The sequence below is a fragment of the Rhinolophus ferrumequinum genome, chromosome 20 (genome assembly GCF_004115265.2).
Source record: "Rhinolophus ferrumequinum isolate MPI-CBG mRhiFer1 chromosome 20, mRhiFer1_v1.p, whole genome shotgun sequence".
Classification (NCBI taxonomy): domain Eukaryota; kingdom Metazoa; phylum Chordata; class Mammalia; order Chiroptera; family Rhinolophidae; genus Rhinolophus; species Rhinolophus ferrumequinum.
In genome coordinates, this window is record NC_046303.1 from 18,499,145 (window position 1) to 18,512,042 (window position 12,898).

The window sequence follows — 12,898 nt, forward strand, 5'->3', positions numbered from 1 at the left end:
ATACCTGAACTCAAAGAGCTACATCCCTAAATACTATAGGTTTAAATAAGACAACACAGGAAGCACATTTTCCTTGCAGTAGCAGAAGCAATGTGACTTCACCGGCATCAGGCATGGCCTATCTCCCAATGTAGGGACACCGAAGCCATGCTGGAAAGCCACTGGAAGGAACCCCTCGGTAGAAATGTAGAGTTTGTAGTCCTCCGTTCAGCAAATCAAAGTGAACATACAACATAACAAACTGCTATAGTACTTTGAGGGTCAGCTACCAAAACCCTCAATCCCTTTCCAATTGGACATAATGCAGAAATAATGTTCTTGTTGTTTTAAAATAATAGCAACAAGGATCTCTAATCCTGAAACCCACCAATGTTTCAACTTCGGCAATACGGTAAACAAGGGTTTTCCTTGCCATCAGCTAGAGTAAAGGGAACTGCCAAAGAGACCAGGCTCCACACTTGTCCACACTACCAGGGCATGTGTTACAGAATTCCAGTTTGTTACCTTCCTTTCCCATGTTCCCACTTCTCCTGTGATCATATTGCTAAAACCACCAGCATAATATTGAGCAATGAATGTCAGAGATTGTGAGCATAATTACCTCATTCTTGACACTAATGGAAATGATTCTAATGTTTCACCACTTAAGCATGCTTTTCTCTGCAGATTTCTGGAAGATATTCCTCAGGTTATAAAGTTTCCTTCAAATGCTTATATTAGAAAAGAAAAAAGGTGTAAAATCAATCACCTAAGCTCCCACCTTAAGAAACTTGAAAAAGAGGAGCAAATTAAACTCCACATAAGTAGAAGAAAGGACATTAAACAAGATAAGGCAGAAATTGGTGAAATAGAAACAAACAATAGAAAAAAAAATCAAAGTCAAAGATTAGCTCTTCAAAAGCACAAATAAAATTGATAAACACCTGGAAGCCTAAGTAAGAAAAAAAATGAAAGAAAACCCAAATCCTCAGTCCCAGGAATGAAAGGAAGACATGCGGCCAGACCCTTCAGACGTGCTAAGGATAATCCTCATGTTGATTCCGTTTGAAAACTTACATCCCAGGTGGGCAAACTTTTTCTGCAAAGAGGCAGACAGTAACTGTGTTAGGCTCTGCAGGCTACATGGCCTCCATCACGACTCCACTTGGCTGATGGAGTGTGAAAGCAGCCAAAGACATAGGCACTGGGCCAGATTTGGCTGGAGGGTTGTACTTTTTGCCAGCCACTGACTTAATGAAATGGATAAATATCTTGAAAAATGCAAATTTCCAACACTGACACAGGAAAAAAGGTCACGATAAAGCTACACAGCAGCATACATGTGAAAGAAAAATCAATTTATAATTTTTAAAATGTTTCTCAAAGAAAACTCTAGACCCAGATGGCAATACCAGTGATTTCTATCATGAACTCTTTCATAAATAGATGAGAATGTAATACTTTACCATTCCTTTTAAGGAGCATAACACTGATCCTCAAACCTGGCAAAGATATTGTAAGAAAATTATAGATAAATATCCCTTATGAATGAATATAAAGGCAGAATTCCTTGACAAAATGTCAGCTAAGAGAATCCAGCAAAAAATATATACACATATAAAAGATAATATGTCATAACCAAGTGAAGCTTATTTCAGAAATGCAAAGTTGGCTTAGCATTCAAAAATTCACCCCAGTAGTCGCTTCATAAGGTATATAAATGTGTAATTGCTATGTTGCATACCTGAAACTAGTATAATACTGTATGTCAACTGCACTTGAAAAATAAATTTTAAAAAACGCACCACAGTAACAGAATAAGAGAGGCAAACCACATGAATGTCTCAACAAATTTGAAGGTCAATGCCTCTTTGAGATAAAAAACTCTCAGTATGTAGTAAGGGAAGAGATTTTCCTCTAGAAAAGGCATCTACAAAAACCTGTATCTATTATTACATTTAACAGTGAAACATTATTCTTCTCTAAGACTGGGAATAGAGAAGGATGTCTCTCTACTTTTAGTCAACATTGTACTGGAGGACCTAGACATTTCAATAACTCAAGAAAAGAAAATAAAGGGCAAAAAAGAATGAAAGACAAGAAGTAATACTGTCATTATTTACAGATGATATGTTTATGTACATACAAAGCCATATGAAACTATAAAAAAAACTATTAAAACTAATAAACAAATTTGGCAAAGTTCCAACATACAAGGTGAATATTTAAAAATCAATATATTGCTACATACCAGCCACAAACATTGGAAAATAAAATTTAAAAACTAATTTAGCATACGTTTGCAACATCAAAACATATGAACAATCTAAAAGTAAGTCTAGCAAGAAATGTGCACGACATCTACATTGAAAACTACAGAAAAAATGGCTGAGAGAAATTAAATAAGACCTATATCAAGAGATACACCATATTCTTGGATTATAAGAATCATCATTATTGAGATATCTATTCTCCCAACATTTCTATTTGTATTCAATGTCATCCCAGTTAAAATTTCATTAGCCTAGGATTATTAAACTTTTAAAAATAAACAAAGAGATGAAATTTATATAGAAATAAAAGGAACCTAAACAATTTTGGGGAAAAAAAGAACAAAGTTGAAGGCTATATTTAAAGTTTACAAGACTTACTTTAAAGCTACAGTGATTAATACAGTGTGGATTTGGCATGAAGATAGAAAGATAGATCAATGGAACAGGAGAGTCTGGAAACAGACCCACATATATACAATCATTAGACTTTTGAGCAAGGTGCCAAGTTAATTCAATGGAAAAAAAAAAAATACATGGATCATAGATCTAAATGAGAAACCCAAAACCATAAAAGCACCTAGTAGGACATAAGGGAATTCTTCATGACATTGAGATCAGCAAGAATTCCTTACACATGACATAAAAATTATCAATCATAAAAATTTTTTTTGATGTACTGTACTACATCAAGATTAAAAATTCTACTCACAAAATATACCATTAATAAAATGAGGAGTCTATTCATTTCTTGGAAAAGGACTTGTACCCAAAATAAAGAAATCCTACAACCAACAATAAAAAGACAAACATCCCAATTAAAAAAAAAAAAAAAGAACTGAGCAAAATATTTGAACAGATACTTCACAGGAGAAGATACACGAATGCCAATAAACACGTGAAAAGTTGTTCAACATCTTTGAACATTAGATATAAGAAATTAAAACCACAAGAAGATACAATTTCACAGCCATTAAAATGGCTAAGATTGTAAAGATAACACCCAATACTGGCTAGTACTTATGAAGCAATTAGAATTCCATCACATTTGTTAATGGGAATGTAACAATGGAGACCTGCATGGCAGTTTCTTAAATGGTTAGGTACCTCCCTATGATCCAGTAATTTCATATATTCATGCAGGAGAAATGAATATATGTCCACAAAAAGACTTGTACAAGAATGTTTCAGGCAGCTTTAGAAATTATAGGTCCAAACTGGAAACTCAAATGTCAACTAACAGCATAAACAAAGTGTAGTATATTTGTACAACGGAATACTAAGTAATAAAATAGAGTGAACTTCTAATAAATGCAACATCAATGACTCCCAAAAACATGTTTGCTGAAAAATGGGGAGGATCTGAGGTTATACTCTATTTGAATGCTAAGTTAGGCTGATGCAGATTCATGGATGCTGGCAGAAGACACAGAGACTCCTGGGTCGGAGATAAAAGACAGTTTATCAGTCACAGCAATAGCACTGAGTAACATCAGAGTATCAGTATTTGCACCAGTCCCCAACCCCCAACTTTCAAAGGATAAGCTGAAAACAGCCATATGATGCATGCAGTGAGTCGTGTTACAGTAGAGGAACCCTCAGTTTGGGGAGCCCAAATGTTTTATAAGAGATAGTAAGTATGCTTCACCTTCGCCCTAGAAGGAGATATTACCTTTATTATACTGGACAGTTAATCAACTTGCCCTTTGCTCTGGAGAGAGACACTATCTCTGTCCTCCAAGGATGTTTGCTATACAAACATCCATGCAAAGATGGTCTAGAACAAAGGCAGTCAGCACTTCTGCTTGTACAAAATGTGAGACCCACAAAGATTATCTCCCAACAGTTAAGTGAAAAAGGTCAAAAAAGGATGTGCTAATTTGTGAGAATAGCCAACAAGTTTATTATAACTTTATAAAATGAATAAAATTCTTTTCTTTTTTTCCTACACTCTTGAATGGATGTAGCATGTTGATCCATACTGATCGAACATGGTATTTATCTGTTCTTTAAATGTCTGACAAAACCATTGGAAAAGAGCTTTATTTAGGTGGATCTATTCATATTTAATTACCTTGATTACCATTTGAATTATTTCTGTGGTTACTGGTCTACTCAAGTTTTCCACTTCACTTTGAATCAATTTTTAAAACAGTATTTATTTAATTTAGATTTTCAACTTAAATCGCAAGTAGTTGTTACATAGATTTTTTTTTTTTTAATCTCTTTCTCTTAGAGGTTATGTTTCCTCTCCCTATCCCTTTGTTGTTTTTGCTTTGTCCTCTGAACTGCAAATCTCTGTCAGTGTTATTGGTCTGTTCAAAGAACCAGTTCTCGGGATTGAATCAGATTGGACACTTATGGCATATATGAGCAACAAATCCCTTTTTCTCTTACCTCCATCTGCCACTGTAAGGATCTTGAGTTACTTTAGGATCTTTTCTGCTTATGTTTCTAGAACAGGGGTTAGAAAACTATAGGTCATGAGCCAAATTTGGCTCAATATCTGTTATTATAAATAAAGTTTTATTGGAATCCAGCCACGCCCATTTCTTTAAAAATTGCCTGTGGTTTCTTTCCTACTACAACAGCAGAGATGAGTAGTTGAGAAAGAGACTTTATGACTCTTAAAGACTAAAATCTTTACTATTTTGTCCTTTAGAGAAAAAGTTGGCCAACCGTAGTGATGGCAGAAGTCCTCAATAAAGTCTCATTTGGTTTATAAAGAATTTATCCGAGCTTTATCCTGAGGACAAATGCACCCAACAGCTAATCTTTTGGAATGTACAGGAAAAAGAATGGTTCCAATTGTCCATCTCTTCTTCATTTAATCCTAACCACTGACCATGATGGACCCAAAATGCTTTTTTATGTTTACTGATCTGAGTTTGTAATTATTCTGGAATCACACTGGGACACAATAGGCTTATTGTTGCAATAGCTTCCTCTTTTTTGTATATTTGAAGTATGATTTTCTCTGCTCTTAGTTATCAGTTCAAAGCCATCCGTTGTCTGACTTCTATACATTTCTCAAATTATCTGGTCCAGTATTTCCAAGAACAATATGAATTTTTTTCATATAACTTATTTGTCATTCAATATAAGTTTTGATGAGAGGGGAGGTAGAGAGTTTGTGCTGTGCTTATGATTTCGTGGGTTCCTGCTATATTACGATGCATGAGGCAACCAGATCACACTTTCCTTAAAGGAAAAAAAAAAAGACGTGTGTCCAATATACGCTAGGCTTCACAGGCTTCCCTATTCAGGTAACAGAGTCAGGACAAGATAAGAACGCCATCAACACTGTATCCAATTTGCTTTTCAAAGAATGTCTCAATCAGTGACTGAAAGTGAGGCCAAAAATTGGCTCTACACAGCATAATGAGAGTCTCTTTCTTACACATACATCTTTGTGGTGGGGAAGATGGATGGTTAATGAGGAAAGTTTTATATTGCTAATCTTGAGTCTTATTAAAATATGTGGATAATGTCACAGCACATTAGCTACTAGTTTTTTAAAGTCCAAAATGCCTCCATCTCTTTCTTTGATTATTTTCACAAAGCTAAATAATAAAGAAAGAGTGGGAACACTTTCTGACCAGATCCCAAGTCTCCAACATACTTTTGCCAAGGAACCTTCAAACCTGATAAATTATATTTTTCATATTTTCAAAGACTCTGGCAAGGCAAGAAAATGCAGTATTTTTGCTTTTAATCCCAACACTCTCTAACATACAATCACAATAGGTCTAGGAAAAACAAAATAGTTTAAAAGAATTCTCTTAGATTATTTATCTCATTACAATTTGGACATGACACCTAAGGAAAGAAATTACTTGTTCAGGCAGTTCATCAATTATAGCCAACTCTGATCTCAGTTTTAAAATTAAGCTATTTTAAAGGAATAAAGTTCATTTTAAAAACTGCTCACAGTATTAGCAAAACTAATTTTAATTAAAAACAAACTCCAGCTGGTTACATCCATTTTTAAAGAGAGAAAACTAAAGGGGTTTTCATCTAGATGCACACACTTCTCATGAACTAAACCACAGCTTGACAGGACTCAAATGTTAGCTTCTCTAATGCGCCTGTTAGTATCAGTTGCAAAACTGAAATACTGCATTGAAGGCATTTATTGATTGGTCTGTCAAACATTTCAATTCGTGCTAGAAATTTTTTTTAAAAATCACTTTCCTTTTCTTTCCTTTCTATAATACATCTGGATGTTTCTCCTTTTTTATCTTTAATAATAAATAAATCAAGACATTGAAAATAACAAAGTTGATATAAATAAAAAGTGCTCATAAAATATCACTTACTGTTTTAAGCAATAAAATACTCTAATCATTATGAAAATGATAAATTGGAGACACGGAAGAATTAAACAGAGGAAAAACATCATAATCGATTAAATAGAAATATGTTTGTTAAAAGATTTAAGTTTGAGCAGAGATTGATAATAGCTGACATTGAAGACTAGATAGTATTTTAACTAAGTATTTAAAAATATCTTTATTTAAATATGTAGTGAGAAGATAGTAAAAGCATAAATATCAATAAATTAACCAGAAAGTTATTTTTGTAAGCATAGTAGAATTCATTGCAATTTAACTAATTATCTCAGTGATTTAAGTCCCGTGAAAAAGTGTAACTACTTAGTTTTCTCATACAAATGGCATCAACTAGAATTGCAGAGACATTGCCTTAGGAGGAAGCCAGCCATTTTCAATCCAATGATCCCAAGCCTACTAAATACAAACCAATGCCCCATTTTCCAAAAGACGTAACATCAAAAAGAAAATATTTGTCTCCAAAAACAAGTAATACAAAAACATCTTCAGTAACCTAAGTAAGTTAGGTGGTCTCTACCTAAGATTCCAAAAAGCAAAATTAAAAGGAATAAGCAACACACTCTTAAAAACTTAAAATTCTTGACTATGTTACAAGTATCCTTCACTATCCAAATCTGTTTGATTTTTAAGGCACTGAGTTAAAAGTACCGCTACAAAGAGAAGCAATGGGAAGTTGTGGAAAGCATTCTGGTGTCTGCTGGCCCTGCCAGTTTCACTTACAAATTGTGCAACGTTGGGGGAGTCACTTAGTATCCCCGGATTCAGCCTTTCTCCACTGAAAACAAGAAGGGCCGACAAACCGATATTTACACTCATTTCCAAGCCTAATATTCCCTTAATCTATAAACTGAGAGAAAGGCCACATCTCTGAATTGTTCCACAGCTAAGGGCGCACCTTAAAATCGGAGAGGTGACAGCATAGCTGGATGAATAAAATGGAATTCAAAATAGACTATTTTCCAAAGTTGCTCATCTGTGATTTATAATTAACAGAAAACCAAAATATGTGAAAACATTCGTTGCTGTTGAACAGTAATTCACCTTTCTGAATCGTGCACATATATTCTTATAAATAGATGATCAGCCCAGATGGAGAGTCTTACACAGAAGGAAAGAAATAGGCCAGTATCGGGGTGGGAATGATATACGAGAGCCTTGGGGGATAACAGACATGATGGATGTCTTGAAAACCCATGTAGAAAACTAGAAGAAGGCTAACACATCGATAGAAAATGAAAAGTTAAATAATTGATTGCTAAAAGCTTCCAGTGCAGTACACTGCACACAGAAGACACTCCATAAAGGATGAATGAGTGAGTGAATGAATGAATGAAGTTTACTTCTTCAAGTCCCGTTAAGTCTTGAAATCATGAATCTATAAGATACCTGTTTTTTATGGAAATCCTTTAGGGCTGTTTCATAGCCCTCCTCCAGTCTGCTGAAGGCTATTCCTACATCTGTAGTCCACCAGATTTGTGAGCTGGTTAATGCAACCTGAGCTGGGAAATCAAAAATCCACAGTTCCCTAGGTTTTTCCTCATAGGCCGCTAAAGCTTCTGTGATCGAATGTCGCACTGTTTCTTGCATGGTCTGTTCAAGTTGCAGAAGCCACGTTTCCACCTTTTGAAGCAAAATGAAATGTTATAACACAGGCTTAACTATGGAAGAGGGGGAATTCCATCCTCTTATGGGGTCAATGCAGAGAGTGAGGCCTCAGCTGTATTTGTTTTAAATCTCTGTAGAAAATCAAAAGAGGGGTAACTCAAAGGAGAAGCCCAATGTGTGGCTGATGAAGTGATTTTCCTACATGAACCTGTCTTGTCCCGGAGAGACTTCTCATTTATGTCACCTACTGCTGTCTAATAACTTTCCACACCCTAAACAGGATATATTTTCAATAATTCTTTTTTCAGACTTGAAGACAAAGGGGTTCTAGACCAAGATATCCTCTGATAACACACAATATTTTGAGAAATCAAACATCACAGCCATCTAGAGAGTAATGTGCTAGAGTAATATTCTAGAGCATTGGGGATATGGGAAATTGATGTTTTTTAAATATATCCTTTGATCATTTTAAAATCTACTGAAAATTCTTCTCTAAAATCTTCATAGTTCTTAGTCTTAAGACAAGGTATTTTCAGCAAGTATCTTAATTATATTCCCTACTGGTTCTCATCTTCACACTTGTCAAAAATTAGACATCAGGAGAGTATGAGAGAAAGGACAACTGCTGACTTGTGAAAATTAATCTTTTTTAAAAACTCAAGCTTATTTTGCTCCCACAAATATATTTCAGCTGGTTTTCCATCCTATTCAAATAAGCTTAGTTACATTTATCCATATATGTTTCCATGGAATATTATATAACAAAAAGTACACATACATTATTTGCAAATAATTGACCATACCAATAAAAAACTGACTATAATAAAAAAAAAAAATTCCTTGGGGTGACCGGTTAGCTCAGATGGTTAGAGCGTGGTGCTAATAACACCAAGGTTGTTGGTTCGATCCCCGCATGGGCCACTGTGAGTTGTACCCCCCTTAAAAAAAAAAAAATTCCAAGGGCCACATGGGATACTGAAGCTGCTATAAATGATTTCTTTCCCCGCCCCTGTAAAAACGGCAGCAGCATGTATTCCTAGAACCTCTTTCTCTGGAGAACTGGGAAGGAACAATATGTGGTCAATGAGCTGACAGCCCTCCTTACTGAAAGAAAAAGGAAGCACTGCCCTGGAGCGGCCCCAACATCCTAAGAGCCTTCTCCTCTGGCTTCACAGCTGGGCTTTGCTCACATGCTTGAGTTCAGGGTCTTCGATCTACTCAGTGCCTAACTAATTAAGCACAACTCTTAATGTCACCAAGCAACAAGTTCCTTCAGTGAATCAGAGGTCATTGGAGCATCTCTCAGATACTCTGGTATCCTTGCCCTCAAGATGGCAACTTTTTCTCCAGAACTTTCTAGGGGAAGATCAAACACACATATAAGGTGATATATCAGCTCATGTTCACATGATTATGCGAACAATGGCATCTTAACTCACTATGATTTAAGAACTAAGCTCTGATGAGGTGCTTGCTTGATCCCTCCCTTTCTAGTTTCATCAGCTTCTGCCCAACCCTCTATAACAACAGTTACCACTTCCCATTATTGCTAACTATATGTATATCCATTTCTTCAATAAGCCTAAGAGCTCCTGAAAGATAGAGCCATGTCTTATTCATTTCTGGATCCCCAAAAATCTAAACCGATTTGTATTTTGTTTGACTAGTGTTTATGTAATACCTACTATGTACCAGCATCTGGTACATAGTAGGTATTACATAAACACTAGTCAAACAAAATACAAATAGTCTAAATTGGGAAGAACCAATCATAAAAGTGTGGGGGTGGGAGAAGACCTAAAGTAAAAGCATCTTTTTATATAAAATAAAGGCAATTACAGGGCGAATGTGGTATATGACCGAAAGTATCTCACACAAGTTGCTTGTGCAGAATAAATTAGAGCACGATGAAAACTTTCAGTATCAAGGGTCCCTGCTGCTGACAACCACATCCGTCAACTGGACTGTCCTCCTTCTGGGCTCTATGCCAGTCGGCTAGCAGTCTGCTGGGGAGGGAGCAGATAGCAAGACACTTTTGTCAAGATAGTTTATGGTGACTTTCTCTAATCATTGTAATAATATCCTAAAGAGCCCAAGAGATCAAAAAATATATTTTAATCAAAGTGTTCCACCATCTGCTTCCCCATCACTTGGCAGGGATTTCTGGTACAATATTAAAAAGCAACAGAGAGGAATAAAGAAAACCCCTGTAAAAAAAAAAAAAAAAAAAAAAGGTTGCCATGACATTTTTGCAAAAGACATTTTAAGGACCCCCTGCCTCAACCCAAATGGTTCTGTGATAGAGGCTACTGCTCAGTTACTCTGTGGATTAACCCAAGCTATAAAAACATCATCATAAAATGATGCAATTGCTCTAAATCATTTGGAAACACCAAGAGCTCTTTCATCAATCATAATGAGCCATTCTTGCAGATCACTGTTGAGAATATTTTTGAGGTATCTGGCTGTGAGAGAAGAGAATATGCTAACTTAACTGTCTGTGCACATGGTAATTAGAGGACGTGACATCAGCTTGGTAGACTCAATCCACTTAATTTACAAGCAGCCATTTACAACAATCCCATCAGAATCCTGAACCATGAGCCTCTTTAAAACATGCTTTACTGCAAGGCGCTGCTTCGCCTTCACCCCTGTACTCTTGGAGCAGTGGTGAAAACTATACGCTTTGTGGAAGACTCTGTCACTGGGCTGCATTTGCTTCTAATGCTGGGGTTCACTCATTCAATCTGTGACAGTCCCTCCTGTCTAGTTCAACTACTAGCATCTCTGAGACCCTGTGAGGTGCTGCAACCGAATGCACAGAAACGGAGAAGCCCCGTCACACTGGAGGCAGGTAAACAGGAAGCTCCGAGCACAAAACCAACCGGAGCCTGAGCTGACGTGAGTTGATTTCTTCTTGTTCAATTCAACCTTTAAAAAATTATCCCGAAAATCCTCCTCTAACATAGAAAACCTCATAATCAAACCTTACGTGGCCTATGCATTCACATGTGGCTTGGAATGGGACATACTCCTTTTCTTTGCTGGACATTCCAATTGCTCTGTGTGTAGAAACACCCTGGTCGTCTTCAAACTGCAGATCTGCAATGCTGTCAAAGAGTTTGGCGAGGTGACGTGTTACCTAAGACAAGGTGATTAGAAAAGATAAGAGACTTTCTTAGTGGAGATACAGTCCTGGTGATCTAGTGATGATGCCATAGGAATTCACAAAACTTTATTTATGTAGTTACAGAGTTGTCTCAAAATGGTTTTCTTCAAAATAAAAATCACTTCTTCAGTTCCAGAGTTTGAAATGACCTTGGTGGAGACGTGGCCAGACACTCTGGTCACATCATGAGGATTTGGGTGGTTGGTCAATGCTTAACACGCAAAGTTACCTATTTTCTACTTGAAGATTGGAGACTTACTGACATCTCTATCTGTGCCATATTCCTGTAGCAACCATCCTGCTGGGAATTTTGTGGTCCATTTTTTAAAATTCAGACATATTATTACACTATAAAAAAGCTTATACTATAAAAAAGCTGTGTTAAATACCTGAAACAAAAATGTAAGTAAAATACAATTTTACTCTTGTGTTAGGTCCCATGTTGTATATTTGCTTTGATACTTACGTGAGCCCCACAGCATACTTGTCACATAACCAAGATGAATAGGATTTCCCCATTTTCATTGTTAAGAAAATTGAAGCTAAATTATTAGGTGACTTCATTAAGTTGACATTGCTAAAAGAAAGTGGCATTTAAATTTTAAGCTTCCAACTCCAGGTTACAGCTACAAAGTTTACCGTAACCTTTTACATCCTACATTGTGGAATCTTCAAAAGAACCCTCACACTAAACTCTATACAGGTTCCAGATTATTTGAGAAATAAAATAAGCCAAATGAAAAGACAAAGATGAGCATGTGTTCCGCCAGAGGCCAGTTTGGAGACTAAAACCTAATTGGCCTGCAAACAGAATTTCAGAATTAGCGACCCTCTTCCCTTCCAGTCATGTCGGCACGGACCAGGATGGGCCTTTCCACCTAGAACACTGACACGGAAAAACGAAGCAGCAGATGTGTGTTCTGCAGGAAGACTCTCAAGGAGAACATCCTCTCGAACAGGTAGGCAGACAGGGAACCAGAGAAAGTGTCAGGAATGGGAAGAAGTGGTCCTTCCTTACACATTTATGGTACAAATAAAAGCTGCTGAGTGCAAAACAGTTTTTCCTTGAAAAGGTAAACATAGAATTACCATGTGACCCAGATTCCATTCCTCCGTATATACCCCAAAATAATTAAAAACAGGTTCTCAAATACTGGTATACAAGTGCAGTATTATTCACAAAAGCCAAAACGTGGAACCAACTCAAATATCCATTGACGGATAAATGGACAAATAAATTGTGGCATATACACACAATGAAATGTTATTCAGCCACAAAAAGGAATGAAATACTGATATATGCGCAAGTGTGAATGAACCCTAAAAACAGCGTGCTAAATGAAAGAAGCTAGGCACAAATGACTATATGTTGTGTGATTCCATGTATATGAAATGTCCAGAGCAGGTAAATCCATAGATTGGTGGTTGTTAAGGGCGGGAGGTAAGGGGGAATGGTGAGAGACTGCAAGTGACTGCTTAATAGGTATGGGGTTTTATTTTAGGATGGTCACAATATTTTG

General features: G+C 36.4%; 1 protein-coding gene across 2 annotated transcripts in view; it reads right to left on the reverse strand.

The window, feature by feature from the left end:
• DNAH11 (dynein axonemal heavy chain 11) overlaps window positions 1-12,898 on the reverse strand; it is a 294,793-nt gene that overhangs the window by 197,524 nt on the left and 84,371 nt on the right. For both annotated transcript variants that reach the window (XM_033088403.1, XM_033088404.1), the window contains exons 29-30: window positions 11,202-11,351; window positions 7,988-8,221 (exon numbers count right to left, since the gene is read on the reverse strand). In XM_033088403.1, the coding sequence (XP_032944294.1) occupies window positions 7,988-8,221; window positions 11,202-11,351 (384 nt within the window). The remainder of the gene's footprint in view (window positions 1-7,987; window positions 8,222-11,201; window positions 11,352-12,898) is intronic.